At 34.7% G+C, this 18,384-nt stretch overlaps 1 protein-coding gene across 3 annotated transcripts in view; it reads left to right on the top strand.

Annotated features, from left to right (window-relative positions):
* RAB18 (RAB18, member RAS oncogene family) overlaps window positions 1-18,020 on the top strand; it is a 32,900-nt gene extending 14,880 nt beyond the window's left edge. The window contains exons 3-8 of one of the 3 annotated variants that reach the window (XM_037740954.1): window positions 5,705-5,766; window positions 10,344-10,430; window positions 11,353-11,425; window positions 12,579-12,697; window positions 12,772-12,838; window positions 16,093-18,020. In XM_037740954.1, coding sequence (XP_037596882.1) covers window positions 5,705-5,766; window positions 10,344-10,430; window positions 11,353-11,425; window positions 12,579-12,697; window positions 12,772-12,838; window positions 16,093-16,268 — 584 coding nt within the window. In that variant the 3' untranslated portion in view covers window positions 16,269-18,020. The remainder of the gene's footprint in view (window positions 1-5,704; window positions 5,767-10,343; window positions 10,431-11,352; window positions 11,426-12,578; window positions 12,698-12,771; window positions 12,839-16,092) is intronic. The other 2 variants (XM_017535473.1, XM_037740955.1) reach the window with 2 other exon arrangements.
* Window positions 18,021-18,384: the final 364 nt, after the last annotated feature.

Raw genomic sequence — 18,384 nt, 5'->3', positions numbered from 1 at the left:
TTATGAATTTGCCAGTATTCCTTCTGTTATTAATTTCTTGGTTTATTCCATTGTAATCAGAAAAATGGTTTGCAGGATTTCGGTGTTTTTTTTTTTTTTTTTTTTGAGACAGAATCTCGCTCTGTCACCAGGCTGGAGTGCGGTGGCGTGATCTTGGCTTACTGCAACGGCCACCTCCCAGGTTCAAACAATTCTTCTGCCTCAGCTTCCCAAGTAGCTGGGACTATAGGCAAGCGCCATCATGTCTGGCCAATTTTAGTATTTTCAGTAGAGATGGAGTTTCACCGTGTTGGCCAGGATGGTCTCTACCTCTTGACCTTGTGATCCACCCGCCCCAGCCTTCCAAAGTGCTGGGATTACAGACATGAGCCACTGTGCCTGGCCTGATTTTGGCTTTTTGAAATGTATTAAGACTTGTGACCAGCAGATAGTCTGTCCTAGAGAGTGTTTCATGTAAACTTGAGAAAAATTTTTTGTTGTATGGAGTGTTCTGTTGGCTCTCATTGGCCTTGAAGCCCTTTATTTTTTGTTGTTAATGTATCTTATTACACTATTCTTAATTGAAAGTGGTGTATTAAAACTCCGACTCTTCATCATATGAAAAAGACACTTGCACATGCATGTTTATAGCAGCACAATTCACAATTGCAAAAATATAGAACCAGCCCATATGCCCATCAGTTAACAAGTAGATAACATGTGTAATATATATACCATGGAATACTACTCAGTCATAAAAAGGAGCGAAATAATGAGATTTGCAGCAAACTGGCTGGAATTGGAGAACATTATTCTAAGTGAAGTAACTCAGTAATGGAAAACCAAACATCATAAGTTCTCATTCATAAGTGGGAGCTAAGCTATGAAGAGGCAAAGGCATAAGAATGATACAGTGGACTTTGGGGACTTGGGGGGGAAGGTGGGAGAGAGGTGAGGGATACAAAACTGCACATTGGGTACATTGCACACTGCTTGGGTGATGGGTGCACCAAAATCTCGGAAATTACCACTAAAGAACTTACCCATGTAACACATACCACCTGTTCCTAAAAACCTATTGAAATTAAAAAAAAAATAGGATAAAATATATGGGAGGATTTAAAAAAAAGAAAGGGTGATATGCTCTGGCTCTGTGGGGAGAGGCATGGAGACTCAGTGTTTGGACCCTCCCAGACCTCATCCTTACGTGTCTCTCTTTTTGGCTGGTCCAGATATTGTATCCTTTGTAATAAAACTGTAATTGTAGAAATCAAAATAAAATGTAATTTGTAAAATAGAAAGATGTTTTGGAATTCAGTCAGGCAATAAAAATAGTATTTTCAGTGGAGGGCTTGTGTTTAGGAAAATAAATAAATAGAATCTTCAACTGTTGTAGCACTATTTTTCCCTTTAATTCTATCAGTGTTTGCTTCATATATATTGGACTTCTGTTCTATGGTGTATATTTTTATAATTGTATCTTCTTGAGAATTGGCCTTTTTATCAAAATATTTTGTCTTTAGTCTCCTAACAGCTTTTGACTTAAAATCTATTTTGTCTGATGTTACCATAATCAGCCTTGTTCTCTTTTGGTTACTATTTGCATGGAATATCTTTTCCTATCCTTTCACTCTCAACCTATATTTATTTCCAGACCTAAAGCGATTCTCTGATAGACAGCATGTAGTTGAGTTTTTAAAAAGTATTCTGCCACCCTACTTTTGACAGGAGAGTTTATTCTGTTTGCATTTAATATACCAATAAGGAAGGACTTCTGCCATTTTGTTATTTATTTGCTTAAAGAGTTTTTGTTCCTGAATTCTTCCTTTACTGCCTTTTTATGTGTTTAGGGATTTTTTATAATAATATGCTTTGACTCCATTCGCATTTCCTTTTTAATCTATAGTCTGTATTTTCTTTGTTACCTATTTCTTTTTCAGTAAATTCTGGTAGCTTTTAATATTTCGAGGAAATTATCCCTTTTATCTTAGTTGTCAAATTTATTGTCATAAACTTGTTCATAACATTCTCTCATTCCATTAACCTTTGTACGAGCTATGAATGGTGTGATATTTTTCATTCTTTATAATGATAATTTTTGTCTTCTTTTTCCTGATCAGTTTGACTAGAAGTTTATCAGTTTTATTGGTTTTCTTATTGATCCAACTTTTGGATTCATTGATTTTTTTAAAAAAATTGTTTTTCTGTTTTTAATTTCTGGTTTGAACTTTATTTTCTTTCTTCTACTTCTTTGGGTTTAATTTGCCGCTCTTTCTATTGTCTTAGTTTAGAAGCCTAGGTCATTGATTTTAGATACTTTTCTAACATGGGCATTTAGTGCTATAGATGTTCCTGTAAGTATTGCTTTAATGGTGTCCTACAAGTTTTGATGTGTTTTTCTTTTCATTTAAAACATTTACTTTAAAATACTTAGAACAATTTCATTATGATGTCTCTCTCTGAGTTTTTCTTTTCTTTTTCTTTTTTGCTAGGGCTTATTGAGCTCTTATGACCTGTGGATTTATATTTTTCATCAAATTTGAAATTTTTCAGCCATTATTTCTTCAGATATATTTCCCTGCCTTTCTTCTCTCTTCTTTTTCATCAACTCCATTGTTTGCATATTAGGCTGCTTGAAGTTGTCCCATAGATGATTGATGCTCTCTCATTTTTTTTTTTGAATCTTTTCTTTCTGCATCCTCTTGGGTAGTTTCTTTTGCTGTGTCATCACATTCACTAATGTTTTCTTCTGCAGCATCTACTTTGCTGTTGATCCTATTCAGTGTATTTTTCATCTCAGACATTGCCATTTTCACCTTTTTTTTTGAGACAGTCTTGCTGAGTGCAGTAGCACAACTATGGCTCATTGCAGCCTTGATCTTTCAGGCTTAAGCTATCCTCATACCTCAGCCTCCTGAGAAGCTGGGGCTACAGGGACAAGCCACCATGCCTGGCTGATTTTTAACTTTTATTTTTGTCAAGATGAAGGCTCACTGTTTTGCCAGGGCTGGTCTCGAACTCCTGGCCTCAAGCGATCCTCCCACCTCAGCCTCACAAAATGTTAGAATTACAGGTGTGAGCCACTGTGCCCAGCCTTTTCATCTTAAGAAAGTTCTATTTGATCTTTTTTTATGTCACTCATGTCTACTTAACTTTTTGAACATGTGGTGTGCAGTTGTCACATCTGTGTCAGTTCTGAGTCAGTTTCTATTGATTAATTTTTTTTTCCTCTTCAACAGGACATAAGCTTCTGCTTCCATTGATATTTTCTGGTCTCCCATTCACATATATGTATTGTTGAGTTCATATTTTCTTTGATCTATTTCATGAAGGTTATTCTAGTTAAAACTAGATAATATAATTAATAGAGCTTTTGAAATAAGCAGTAAGTGCAACATGAAAATTTACAAGTGTGCCTAAAAAAGATTCTTGCAAAAAAACCAGATTAAAGATCATATTAAAAATGCAAACACAAATGAACAAGGAAAAGCTGAAATGGCAGTTCTTCTATTTCTGTTGCGAGCTCCTTGTCACTCACAGGGAAAGATTGAAAAGATGGTTTAATCAAATTTTGTAAGAAACTGGCAAAATCAAATCTCATAGAAAGACTCCCACTGCTGCTACCAGTTAAGACAAATTATTAGCCACTTAAAAAAGAGAAGAACCAGGCAGGATTAAGAAGCAGTTTTAGCATGTGAGATCTGAAGAGCTCAATTGCTGCTGCATGTGAGATTCAACAGAGGAACCAAGAGAAGATGACTGGGGACTTCAGGGGTCTGGATTGAGATGAGGTACACCTTCAGGCTACCTGTGTCTGTTGGCTTTAATGGTAGGACTGTAGTGGTGAGTGTGTCTTGTGGATGTTATTGGTAAGTTTCAGATATAATATGTCAAAAGCATAACTTAGAAACATTGTTAGTTATTCACATGCAAATTATTCTTATGTCAGAGACAGTTATTAGACTGTTGTCAACAAACATGCAAAACTAGGAACTAATAAAAGAGAAGGAGGAGTTGGGGTATGGGAGGAATTCTCGAAGTGGTGAGTTTCTTTTCTTGGGTAAACAATTTAGCTAATAGTTAGAAAAGATGCTTGTCTGCTCTTTAACATATATCTGGGATTATTAAGAAGAAAAAGCAATTCTTTATATACTCCCTGAAAAACCTTGAGAATTTAACTGTGGAGTGTGCATGACAGAGGCCATCTCTGTGTAATGTCTGCTAGTAGCTGTCATTTAGTACCTGCACCAAGTCACAACCATTTTCCTCTATGAATTTTCCCAGGGTTTGTGCCTTTCTTTTTTTTTTTTTTTTTTTTTGCAATAGGAAGAAAATGTAGATAATTTCATGTTGTTTATGTAGATGGTTCCACTTTTAAAATGGTACAGTAACTTCTTTATCTGGACTTGGTAAATACAAGATTACTTAGTATGTGGGATTTTTTGTCTGTTTGGCTGTGAAGAAATTTTATACTTAGGTTTTTTGTGGGCTATGTAATCAGCACTGTCCTTTTACGAATGGTTGCCCAGCATTCTAGGCTTTATCAACTCCTTTATCACCCCAGCTCAAAACACCAAACTTAAAAAATATTTGGCATACAGAAAGACCTGGCATTGTGCACATTTTGAATATGCATTTTTATTACCGAATTTGTATAGGTAATGGATCACCACAAGTCTTCCAAGAATTACGAATATATTTCCATATTGGTGACAGGTGTTCTATTAAGCATTTAGTATGTAAGGGTGCTGTTCATCTTAGTTGGGGCTGTTCTGAATTAATTGTGACAAGCTAATAAGAACTTTTGAAAGTTTCTTTCCAAGCTTCTTGAGCTAATGTTTTCCCTCTGGCCAGTGGGGTAGACTGCACATTATGTTTTTGATAGTCTTTAAAGACATGTGCGCAGTTGCTGTTCATTTAAGCCAGATGGCATATGTCAACTCTTTTTCCTGGAAAGGGAGAGGTTTCTTTTTTGGCTGCTGTAATAAAGACTCGTGTGACTTCTTATGAAACTTTTTTCTTTACATAAATTAGTACTTATAGAAGCTTTTCATAGAACTGTGGGCACTCCTTTCTTTCACTTATGAAAATTCTTAGATGATTGTGTATAAATGTTTTTATGTATAAATTCTTTTATTAAAATTGTGCTGTAGCAAGTTATCATTGATTAGGTTATTATATAAAAATAGTATTTTTTTTAGGATAAAAACAAAATAAAGAGATTATAAGACGAAGAATGAGTGGCCCTTATATTTTTACCAGTTCTCCAAGCTGCTTACACTCAAGATCTCAGTTAGTGGTTGGCTGGCAGTGGATAGCACTCTTAACAATAGCATGTGGATGCTTAGGTAGCCCCTGGAATCTGCCATGATCCATAGTCAGCCATGGATAGTCCTCTTTATGTGAGCACTGTAATTGCAGCTCTTGACTTGTAACATGTATAGTGAGTTATCACCTTAATTTGAATTTTATTTTTCCTTTTTGGAAGAATGGAAGGTAGGTGAGTGAGTTAATTCTGCAAGCATTCGATTTTTATTTATCCTGATTAAATCCTAAGATCCTGGATTTTAATGATGCTTTTTATCTCCACATCCAGAATTCTAAGAATTTGGGGTGTTAATTGGGCATTTGGTCAAGGTGACTTTTCTGTTTTCTGTTTTTTTTGGTAATGGAGTTTAAAAGTCTGTTTTGCTGGGAGACTCATCCAAATTTTTGTTTCTTTAAGGTGTTGACTTTAAGGTGAAAACAATTTCAGTGGATGGAAATAAGGCTAAACTTGCAATATGGGTAAGAGTTTTTAAAATGTGTTTTTAAAACATTAAACTTTACTTTTTAGGGACACAGAAATTGATTTGTGTAGTGTTCTAGACTTGGTTAATGAACAATTTATATTAAATAACTTTTGGGAGATTTGATACTGACTAAAGGAAAAACAAAGAGGTATATCTTATTGAGTAATTAACCAGCTATGTTTTGTTTAAATTTAAAATGTGTAATTCTTTACGAATATTTCAAAACAGAACAAAATATTAAAAAAATCATCCCATCTGCCAAAGAGAATCATAATTGGATATGTTAAAAAGACCATTTAGACTGAACTAACACTAAAGACAATTGTTATGTGGAGGAGGAATGATGTGATATTTAGGAAAAAATTTTATTTTTGTTTGTTAGTATAAATATTTGTAAAATTTGAGGTTTCAAACTTTGGGTTTATTTTTAATGCCTCATTTTTCCTTATTGGCTTCTTTTCTTTTTCCTGTGAATCCAGCCATTCTGATCCCCATTGCTGTGCTAGCTAGATCTCCTCATGCTAGTGCCAAATAAGGTAGCATTAACTGTCAAAAATATCCAAGATGCTCAGTGTGTATGTTTGTCTCTTTATGTCTCCCTTTCCTCAATCTGTTTACCCACCTACATACCAATCTGTCTATATCTGTATCTGTCTAAATGTGATCGGTAATATATATACATATATTCTAAATATATACTGTTTCGTATATCTAATTTCCACTTTTAGTTTGATTAAAGATATATGTTTATAACATAAGAAATCAAATTGGAACTGATCAGCAGTCTTCAAATCGAGGCATACTTCCACATGGTGGTTAAGTGGTAAATGCTGTTTGTACGTCCGTCACAGATTGAAAACAACAAGTGTTCATGCATTGTATGATGTCATTCATTTTCTTGGCATTCTCTGAATGGCACACTGTTTCTAATACACATTTATCCCCAGATAACAAATAACTATGTAAGTGTGTTTAATGTTTTTGTCAGTTTTGCCTAATGTACAGTACTTTAAATTTGTTAGCCTGTTTGGCTCTTTCCCCCAAATATATTTAATATCAATCAGAACAGTAATATCTAACAAAACTATTTGGAAAACATTGGACTAGACTATGGTAACATATGTTGAACGATGTAAGAATGCTGCCTTTTTCTGTCCTAAAGTGGGGGCCTGATTTCCATATGCTTTTCATGGTTAATTTATTATCCCTTTCCCCGCTTACTGCTGTTTTGTGAAACATATAGATAAATGTAGGTTCTGAGAGTTGCTGGTTGCATTAATGCTTTTCTCTTATAGTTTTGTTTTAAATTTACTTTCTAGTTTTTGCCTAACAAAAAGGTTGGCAGGTATTATTGAAGAGACGCCTTTACCGTAGACCTATAAATGTTTTTTAAAGACGAGAGGTTTGTAAGAATAATACAGGGTAAGAATAATACAGAGTCGATAATTGAGACAATAAGACATTAGTAGAGAAGACCGTCCATAAATGTATACCACTGAATACATTTCAGTGAGCATTCTTTAAAGTATCTAGGGATGTGTATACATACCACTACACATACGGGTATGTGCAGTTTTCCAAAAGAAAGGGATTATATCTTACATTTTTAAACCTGTTTGTCCTTCCTGCCTTCCTCTTGGCCCCCACACACAGTGTGTGTTATATCCATTTATATGGCCACGTAGTATTCTATTTCATAGCTGTGCTTTAATTTAGTCAACTTTCAGTGAGAAATACTTACATTTTTTCCAGCTTTTCACAAAAATTAGAGCTCCTTGAGCATCCTGATTTATATTTCCGTGTGTACTTGTCCAGTTACTTTAGAATGTGTAGTTGGAAGTAGAAATGAATATGAAGTACTAACATTAATCTATACCAAAAAGCCTTTTTTTCAGTTTGTACTACCACCAATTATATTTTCATATTCATTCATTCTTCCACATGCTAATCTATATTGTTACCATTCTTTCTGTTTTTGCCTCTGAGTGATGCTGTTTTACTTAAATTTGCATTTCTTTTGATAAGAGATTTTTGCCTGTTCAATTGATCATTTAAAAAAATAAATTTTCTTTTTACGTATTTTACCCACTTTATATATTAGCATTCATCTTTTTCATCATTAAAGTCTTTATATGATAAAAGTATTAGGTCTTCATGCTGTTGGCAAGTGAAAAAAAAAGTATTAGGTGTTTGTCATGTACAATTTTCTAATCTGTCATTTGCCTTTAAAATCATGTTTAAGTTGAATATACGTTTGTGTTCTTGTTTGTGTGTAATACTAACTCTGCCGTATGCTACAGATTTTTTTTTCCAGTTTGTCATGTACCTTCAAATATTTTTAAGGATGAATAATGGGGGTGGAGAGGTGAAGAGGAGGTAAAGGGTGTTCTTGTCATACCAAGGTTTTAATGTTTATATGGTAGGATCAGCTGTTTTTATCATGACATTTGGGTGTAATGTTGTATTTAGGAAGGCCCTTCTACTCTATTAGAAATATATGAATCCATAGTTGCCTAATTCTTCTATAGTTTTATTTATAAAATGAGTTTCTCTCCTACTTGGAAGCTTCTTTTAGGATGAAATAGAATAATTAAACATAGCCCTGCCCCTCTTGCCTCCTGAAAATGCATACTCATCATGACCTAAATGGCATCTGAGAGGTTGTTTCCTTCTACTGCCTTTTGCTATATTATTAAGCTTTTCTAGATCTTTCCTATCCCTGAATTTTTCTATATATCTTTTGTAATTTCTTCTTTTCTTTCCCCATCAGAAAATAAAAGCACAGGACAGAGACAAAAAGCTGTGCTGCTTTTATCTTACAAAGATGTTATACCTACCACATATTACTGTTTTGAAAACAAACACAACCAAAAATCGAACCTCTATTTAAGCATATACACTTTATAGTTATTATAAATCCTGATCCAATGCTATTGCACAAGTTCCCTCCGCCTTCTAAATTATAACACCTATTTAAACATTTTTATAATTGAATCCATAAATGACAAGGCTCTAAACATTTGGCCTAATTACTAATATTCACAAGTAAAGTGTCAAAGTCAAGTGTAATATTTCAACATTAAAACTTTCTTGCTATGGTCTTTACTTTTAAAACATTAGGATTTATGGATATTTTAACTGGAATTGCGGTTCTGATTTTTATGTTGTGTTTCATTAAGGCAGTTTTTGAAGTTGATCTCAATGAAGACCAGAGAGAACAAAGTTCATGTTCACTTGTTTTCTGCCAGCTTTGGAAGTTATGGATACAGTTTCCTTATGCAAATAGAATAAACTTTTTTCCTGTTATCACAAAGTCTTGGGGCTAAAATGCTTGCCCCAAGCTATTTGTTATGAAAATGGAACAGTATTACATGTATGGAAAAATAGATATTTCTTAAATTTCCAAATTCACTGTTCCAAAACTGAGTTTTGTCTTTTAAATAATGACTTTTCCTTCTTTTTTTTCTCTCAAAAAAAGATAGTCTGTACTACTAAAAGTTAAATGCTTATTAACGTGGTGCAATTCTAAAAGTTGTAATGTATCTGGATACTGAATAATTTGAATGTTGCTAATTTGTCATTTTTTGCATGTAAGCAAATAGCTAGGACACAGTCTCATAATGATTTGTCATTTTAAACTATACATTTTTATTGAGTATGAATTAAGATTTTCTGAAGTAGGTACTAGTGCAAGGCTATGAAGAGCATTTCTAGTTTCTTGTATGTGTTATCAATTGCTTCCTAAAAGTGGTGGTAGGAAAAGTGGTGACACTTTCACTGATACACATAGTAATAATTTTACTATGGTATACATAGTAGTTATATCATTTAGCTTCTAGTTGCTTCTTTTTTTTTCCTGCAAATTTGGGTTTTGATTACTTGAGCATAGTGATCAAAAAAGATCACTGGTTATCCATGTGCTTTTTCATTAATGATTATCAAACTACTGTATTGACTTGTCTCATATTATCAAAATTATAATCTGCTTTAGGTAGATAGCAAGTTCACTTTGCTTTAAGCAGCTTTTAATTTATAATATTGTTTTTGAAAAGGTGAGTAAATATGCAAGTTGAATACTTTTAAAATCCAAGGCAGGTTTTGTAAGAAACTTTAAGGCAGAGAGAATTTTGTAAAGAGAAAAACCATTTATTTTATACATTTATTTGTTTAGAACATTTACTTTAAATGTTACTATTTCACTTAAACATGGCAGGGTGGGGATTAGTTTCTGTGGTGGTGAGAATCTGGAAGGAATGGCATTCAGATTTATGTAAGTATGTCTGTGGAAGAGTGGTGAATGTTCAAAGTGATTTACGTTGAGAAGTTACTTTCCTCTTAAGTTTCTCTTTTGGGGTTATAAAGGACCACGGATACTCCCTAGTATCTTGCTAAAGCCAAGCCCCTCATTGCCGGTTTAAATTCCTCTGCAATCTTATAAACCTCTTAGAGGTTATTCTAACACTTTTTATATCATCTAGAGGAGCTTCTGCTTGTCCCATAGCAAACTCTCACTTCCAGCAGTGGGACTGGTAGCTGAGGGTTGATACATTTTTTACTTTTACTTTTCTTCAGGTTACTTTACATTGGCAGACTGAAAACTTTTTCTTAAAGGGCCAGATAGAATTTAGTCCAGCCCTGAAGTGGCCCATATGGCAATACGTAAGCAAATAGGCCTACTGTGTTTCAGTAAAACTTTATTTAATAAAACAGGTGGTGGGCTGACCTGCTTTGTATAATCTTAGGTACCTTGAAGCCATATTCTAGGGACGGTAGAAAGACAATAGAGAGAGAGAAGGAATTGGGCCTGGAAGTAAAGTCTTGTTAAATAGATTCATTATTATTATTATTATTATTATTTTTACTCAACAAATTCTGAGCAACTATCTTTTTTCAAGAATTGCTCTCGGCCTGATAGTTAAACTGGTGATTAAACAGATGAGTCCCTGCTTTATGCGATTTACATTTTCTACCTAGTGTACATTGTTCATTTACCCTAATTTGAGTCAGAGACAACATGTAATAAAGAGTGGCTTGGTTATATGCATTTTCTCAAAAGGAGATACATAGAAAACACTTAAAAGAGCCCAACCTAAAAATCCGTTACCGAAAATAAGACGTTCCCATAGTTCTCTTCAAATCAGTAAATCAGTGGTTTTTAGCCTTGATTCTATATGAAAAGCACCTGGAAAGTTTTTTTTTTTTTTTTTTAATTAAATAACTGTCATTACCTTAGACCAATTGAACAGGAATTTTTTGGAGGTTAGACTCATGATTCCCAGAAAATTTCATTGTGCAGCTGAAGTTTAGAAACATGGCTTTCGTTTCAGGTGTGATAAAAATCTTAAATTCAAAATGGCAGAAAACCTTCACATTGTTGCATTTCTCTAGAGGTCAGTATTTATAAATAATTTTATTTTGTGACACTTATCAGTCAGTGAGCACATCTTATTTAAATTCCCATTTTTTAATGAGCTCATGCATTAATACTACTTTTAGTAATGCTGTTTTACTTTCTGCTCTTAAACTAGTATATTGAAGGTCTATTATTTATACTTTATTTACTAATAATGATCATTTTTAGGATACTGCTGGTCAAGAGAGGTTTAGAACATTAACTCCCAGCTATTACAGAGGTGCACAGGGTGTTATATTAGGTAAGTGTTTGCTTTAATTAATGTACTATTTAAAAATATTTATTGGAGTTTCTGATTGTCCTAGTATGTGAAAGTTAATACATTTTTGTTTTACTTCTCGTTAGAGCTACTTTTATGTACCTTGCAGTTGTATTAACTTCATGTAATATTAATGAATATTAAAACTTTTGATTTTAGTCTTTTGTTTAGCACTTAAAAAATAAAGACAAGACTGATTTATTTGGTTTGAAAGCACATGTCAATGAGAACATAATCGAAGATCAATTAGCATATGTTGGACTGCCTTGAAATATTACAGAACCTGGGCTTCAGTCATCAGCATGTTAATATTTGCTACAGTTTATAAAGGAGGAAAAGTTTTTGTTGCTTAGTAGAGTCTGCTTTATTAGTCCTAAAAATATCACTAAGCACTTAACACTACTGATTTATAATCAAACAAAATTTAGAAACCAAATGTGGATTCTCAGTGTAATTTTTTGAAAAGTGCTTGTTCTTGATATTCCTGGAAAGCTGTTTGAAGTGAGTATTGATCAATTGTATTAATAGGTAGAATTCTCTTAATATTGTGGCTTGATAGTGACACTTAGCCTGTAGGTTCAGCATCTCTTGAGTTTAGAAAACACTTTAATAAGCTCTTTATTATAATGCACAATGACGTAAGATGAAAGTGATAATAGGAAGAACATTAGGAACCCATCCACTAACTGTACTGTAATTTTTTCGAAGCTGTAAATTCTGGTTCTTGTAAGAAACAAATTAATGGGGTCATAGATGTTTACATTCATAATTTTTTTTAATATTTTGCCACAAATTTGAATCTTAAACACTCTGGTTTTTGGATAGACCTCATTCATCGTTATGAATGGGAACAGCTGGTGTTTTGCTTTAATGGGTATTAAATGAGTTTTCACATATTACACAGGATATAATTTCATTTCTGTGACAGTATGTATTAATAGGATTGAAATGTGTGTGTATGCTTAAAAAAAAAACACTTGTTTCTTCCATTTGGATCAGTAGACACTATTAATCATTGAACACAATAAAAAACAGACTTGCCTATATTGCTTACTAATGCTAACTCCTAGCTACGTATCAGAAACATGCCACTGCTTCTTACCTTTAATGCTTATTATGACTCCTTTTATTTCAGTTTATGATGTCACAAGAAGAGACACATTTGTTAAACTGGATAACTGGTTAAATGAATTGGAAACATACTGTACAAGAAATGACATAGTAAACATGCTAGTTGGAAATAAAATTGATAAGGTAAGAAGGCAGACACTTGGTCTTTTGGTTCTGTATTTTGGTAGCCTTTCTTAATCATTGCATTTATCTTTTAGGAAAATCGTGAAGTCGATAGAAATGAAGGCCTGAAATTTGCACGAAAGCATTCCATGTTGTTTATAGGTAGGTGTGTGAATGAATATCTATACTTTCATTATTAATGAGGAATTTTTAAATGGAGTTTTTGCCAAGTTTATTTCTTTATGAACCTTAAAATGTATTTATAGTATTGTTCATAGTTGCCTTGTGCTACAAAATCTTAACTATGTAACAAGGTTCTTTATTCTTATTTCTGTAAAATGTATGATCATATTATGTGAAATCATATAAAAAACAGTCAAATCATTTATCTCAGGATATAATGGCATTCAGTAAAGTTTGGCACCCAGTGCTAAAGTTGTGCCTTGCTGGTCCATATGCCAATATCATCAGCACCACCTGGGAGCTTGTTAGCAGTGCTTCAGCTCAGGCCCTACCCCAGATTTTCTGAATTAGAATCTGCGTTTTAACAAGCTCTTCCTATGGTTTGGATGCACATTAATTTTTGAGAAACATGGTCCAGCAAGGGTTGCCAAACTACAGCCTGGTCCAAATCTGGCCCCACCATTTGTATTGGTACACAGCCATGTTCATGCATTTACATGTTGTTTGTGGCTGCTTTTGTGCCATATGACAGAGTTTAGTAGTTAGAACAGAGGCCATATGGCCCACAAAGCCTAAATATTTACTATCTAGCCCTTTACAGAAAGAGTTTGCCAACCCCTGATCTAGAAAATTGGATGAGCTATATCAGAATAACGAGGGGAGGCCGGGCGCGGTGGCTCACACCTGTAATCCCAGCACTTTGGGAGGCTGAGGTGGGCGGATCACAAGGTTAAGAGATCGAGACCATCCTGGCCAACATGGTGAAACCCCATCTCTACTAAAAAATACAAAAATTAACTGGGCATGGTGGCGTGCGCCTGTAGTCCCAGCTACTAGGGAGGCTAAGGCAGGAGAATTGCTTGAACCCAGGAGGCGGAGATTGCAGCGAGCCAAGATTGTGCCACTGTGCTACAGCCTGGCACCTGGCAACAGAGCAAAACTCTGTCTCAAAAAAAAAAAAAAAAACAACCCAGAAAAAACCAAAACACAAAAACAGAATAACCTGGGGAGCTTTTCTTTTTCCACTGTGGCCCAGAGAAGCCAAAAGACTGGACACGCCTAGTCTAGAGGGAGGTCTCAGGCTGAGAGAAGAGCGAATATTTCCTGAGGTAGGAACCAGGCTAGTGTGTTAAAGGAACAGGAAGAAAGCATGTGTGTGTTGAGGGGAAGGCTGATGGAAAGATGCCATTCAAATGGTGAGGAGGTGGATTACGTTCTAATTGTGGTGGAAAGCAGGGAAGCAGTGGTGTGACCTGATACTTTGTAAAAAGATCCTGTTGTAAAGAAAATGGACTAGGGGAAACAAGCTAGAGACTATTTCTTCTCTTGCAGTGGCCCAGATGAAGGAAGCAGTGGTTTGACTGTGTAGTAGTAGAGGTTGGTGGAAAATGGGCAGTTCTGGGAGGTACAGTGAAGGTACAGCTGATAGGATTTGTAGGTAGATTTAGTATGTAGGACAAGAAAAGAGAGCAGTCAGAGATAACTCCAGGTTTTTGGCATGTGCAGTGAGGTAAATTGTGTGCCAGTAACTGGGATGTGAAAGATTGCAATAAGAGTAGGTTTAGTGTAGGGAAATGAGGAATCAAGAATTTCGTTTTGACATAAGAATGAGACATTTTTCAGATAACTGGTATAAGTGCTGGTCATTGGCATTTAGGGGGCATTTAAGGTCATGTTATTAGAATGGTGACTTCAGGAAAGAATATGGATAGAAAAGGTCTGAAGAAACCTGGGCAATATAATGAGACCTCATCTCCAAATAAAATTAGTTGTGTGTGGTGGCAAGTGCCTGTGATTCCAGCTGTTCTGGAGGCTCAGGTGGGAGGATCACTTGGGCCTGGGAGGTCAGGGCTGCAGTGGAGCTATGATCATGCTGCTGCACTCCAGCCTAGGTAACAGAGTGAGACACTGTCTCAAAAACAAAACAAAAAAAGATTGAATCCTGGGGGATTCCAGCAACTAGAAATCAGCAGAAAGAGGAAGTGCCAGCAAATAAGGCTGTGCATGACATGCCAGTGAGATAAGAGGGTTTCCAGGCATGTTCAGAATCCTGGAAGTCAAGGGAACAGCTTATTTAAAAGAAGAAATGATTAGCAGTATCACATACCAAAGATGTCAAATATAATTAGTATGTTGAATTTGACAGGATAAAGATTGTTGGTAGTCTTGGAAAAGAATGATTTTAGTGGAGTGGTGGGAACAAAAGCCTAATTAGAATAGTTTGAAGAAAGAATGTGAGATAAGAAGGTGGGAGGAGCTTATGTGGGTAACTCTTTAGAAGAGCTTTCAAAGAGAGTAGAGAAATGGGTGGCTACAAGAAGGATATATGGCCTAGACAGCAAGTTTGTTTTTTAATAAGATGGAAGATAATTTGGCAGACTTTTGGTCTGATTGGTATGATCCAATAGAGAGAGAGTGTTTGATCCTTCAGTAAATGAGAAGGGATGGGACTCCAGGAACAAGAGAAGGTGATGGCTTGGAGGCAGCAGGGATAGCTCATTCATTCTCACAGGAGGTAAGGCAGAGCGTGAGGACACATACATAGGTAGCTTGGTAAATTTATTCGTGGGACAATGAGGTAGTTCTTGCCATATTGCTTCTGATTTTCTCACCATAATGCTAGCTAGATTATTAGCTGCGAAAGAGTGTTGAGAGGAAAGAATAAAGTAGTCATCTCAGACAGTGAGAAAGGTCATCACTAAGGAAATATAGGGTTCGAAGCAATGCTGAGTGTCCAGTTGAGTGTCATGAGCAAACATTTAGAGTGGGACCAGTGTTCATGGTGGTTTGTCATTTTATGCAGCTACCTGGAGCTGCTTGGTGGAAGGTACAGAATAATCAAGTTAATTTTTTAACGTGCATGAATTTCCATATTTCTGCCTTGGGAGCTAGTTTTAAGAATTAACTGAAAGCTTAAGGAAAAAAACTTTCACATGCTATTTAAGTAGTAGGGCTTTACAAATTTTAATTCTATCGCAGTTTTAAGATTATAAACCAGCATTTTTTTTTTTTTTTGGTATAAATTTATATACTAATATTCTTAGGGATAAAATTTAAGTAGCTCAATTTTGAGAGTTGGAAATTCACTAAGTATTGACCTGTGGGGAAAAATTGCTGTTTTGGATCTTAATATATTGCAGGGTGATATTTATGCTCTGATAGTTTACCAGAAAAACATGAGGATATGGCCAGAAAGGGATATACTACGAATGACATTTTTCCTTGCATTTCAGAGGCAAGTGCAAAAACCTGTGATGGTGTACAATGTGCCTTTGAAGAACTTGTTGAAAAGATCATTCAGACCCCTGGACTGTGGGAAAGTGAGAACCAGAATAAAGGAGTCAAACTGTCACACAGGGAAGAAGGCCAAGGAGGAGGAGCCTGTGGTGGTTATTGTTCTGTGTTATAAACTCTGGGAAATTCCGTCTCTTGCATATTTGATCAGATAGTTACATCTTTCTGTATATAAACTCTTTAACTGCTATTTTAGGGACCTTGCAGTTTGCACATAGTTATTTTATATCATAGCAGTGAATATTTGCAAGAAATCCCACTCATCGGCCCCAGGTAAAATGTTATGGTAAGCATGCACAGTTTGCAGTCTGCGGTTTTTTATGTAGCACAAAATAGGTGTACCTTTATAAGTACATTCAATTTTATGATTTACATTTATCATGTAATTAAAAAAAATCCATCTATCTACTATATGTTGATACAAAGTCTGCTTTTGGTATTCTTTTTGCTTAAATACTCCTATTAATTTCTGAATTACTTGGTATGTAGAACTCCTAGAACCACAGGGAAGAGTAGAGGTATCATCAAACATGGCAAATTTTCTTTCAGGAATAATAAAGAGCATGATTCCACAACTTTTCTAGGATGTTTGAGATTCTTTTTTAGTACTAAGCAAAATTTTCATTACAGAATGTAGCCCAGGCCAATTTATAACTAAATCTCTTATTTGTTCGGATGATGCTTCTAAACAGCACTGATAGCTTAAAGAAACTTGGTATTTTTAACTTACTTCAATGATTAGCTCAGTTGCTTAACTGGAGTTTTAATCCTGTGATATGCATATTGGATTCATGGCTCAATTTTTAGTTATATGGTGTTTGGCAGAATAGCAATAAGGTTTTCGCCCGTTTTGGTTTCAGGAGGACATTAATAGTGTGTTTATTGTAACTCGTAGTACTAACCACTTTTAAAACCAACCTTTTTTTTTCCCCCCGTAAATGTTGGTAGTGTTTGTCCAGGTGCCTCAATTGTAGCTTGTGTAATGTTGATGAATATCTGTATCTTATGGCTTCCATAATGGCTGGTTGGTATTCTAAAACCTATTTCTGTGTTTTGAGGGGTGGGGAAAAAAAAGGCATATTGCTTCTAGGTTCTGATGTGTGAGGGAAAATACTGTCACAATGAAAATTTTGACAATTTACTGTAACAAGTAACCAATAGTTTATCAAAACCAACTGGTACAGATTAATAAATCTTTTTCACAGTATTCAGTTTTCTCACCTCTTGCTATTGTATACTGTATATTTTCTCACTCATTTGTTATTTAATTTACATTGATCTCCTCTATTTTAACTCCCCAAATAAGTTATTTGTCCTTTAAGATTGGTTGGTATAGTACTTAATTTCTGGGCAGTTTGTTCTCTGTATACAATTGCAAATGATAAGCATTTTTGTGAGTGACCACCTTTGCAATATGTTTGTTAATGAATTTATTTCGTGTTGGGTTCTTTCTGAATTGTACATCTTCACATATAAAAACCTCACATTCTACTTGATTTTACACTTCTTAGTCTATATTACATGTGGTTGAAGGTTTTATACATTCTGTATGCTTTTGCTAAATACACAATATTTACTACTAGAAATTTGGAGAAAGAACACTAACACATATACTTGCGATTTGCTCATGTTACATTAAAACTTGAGATTTGTGTGTTTATGTAGTCTCTATTAATAAGACTTTTATGTTTATGGTTTTTTGCTCCTTGAGCTGTATAATAATCTGTGTATTAGATTGTTGTCTTGATTTGGTCTAAATTTGAATACATACGAATTACTTGAATATAACAAAAATGAATTTTGTTTGATAGATTTATATTGTAACCTTTTTCTAGTTCTTGAATAAATATAGCCTGCTTTCCCTAGATGCATTTGTGCAGGAAGTATATACATTTCCCATTACTCTAATCAGCTGAAGGATATTTTTACTGTGTTATTCAAATTATATTATGTGGCTTTCATTTTACTTTTATGTTGCAAGCTTAGTGTTTTGTAGTGGAGGTTTTGTAAGTGAAACAATTATAGTATCCAAAGCCAGGCACCTATGTAACAGGGTTTTGTTAATTCTTTTCAGAATCATTGAAGCAGTCTTAAAGGGTCTTTTGCAGATGGTACAAATTAACAATTAGAATACAGTATTTTGAGTTCTAGGACTACTGAGATTGACCCACACAAATAAAGAACTATTCAATTTTTGAGTAATAGTTAACATTTATTGAAAGCTTCCTTGG

The sequence above is a fragment of the Cebus imitator genome, unplaced genomic scaffold (genome assembly GCF_001604975.1).
Source record: "Cebus imitator isolate Cc_AM_T3 unplaced genomic scaffold, Cebus_imitator-1.0 Scaffold92, whole genome shotgun sequence".
Classification (NCBI taxonomy): Eukaryota; Metazoa; Chordata; class Mammalia; order Primates; family Cebidae; genus Cebus; species Cebus imitator.
The sequence above is the reverse complement of the archived record's forward strand: the minus strand, read 5'-3'. Positions and strand labels throughout refer to the sequence as shown.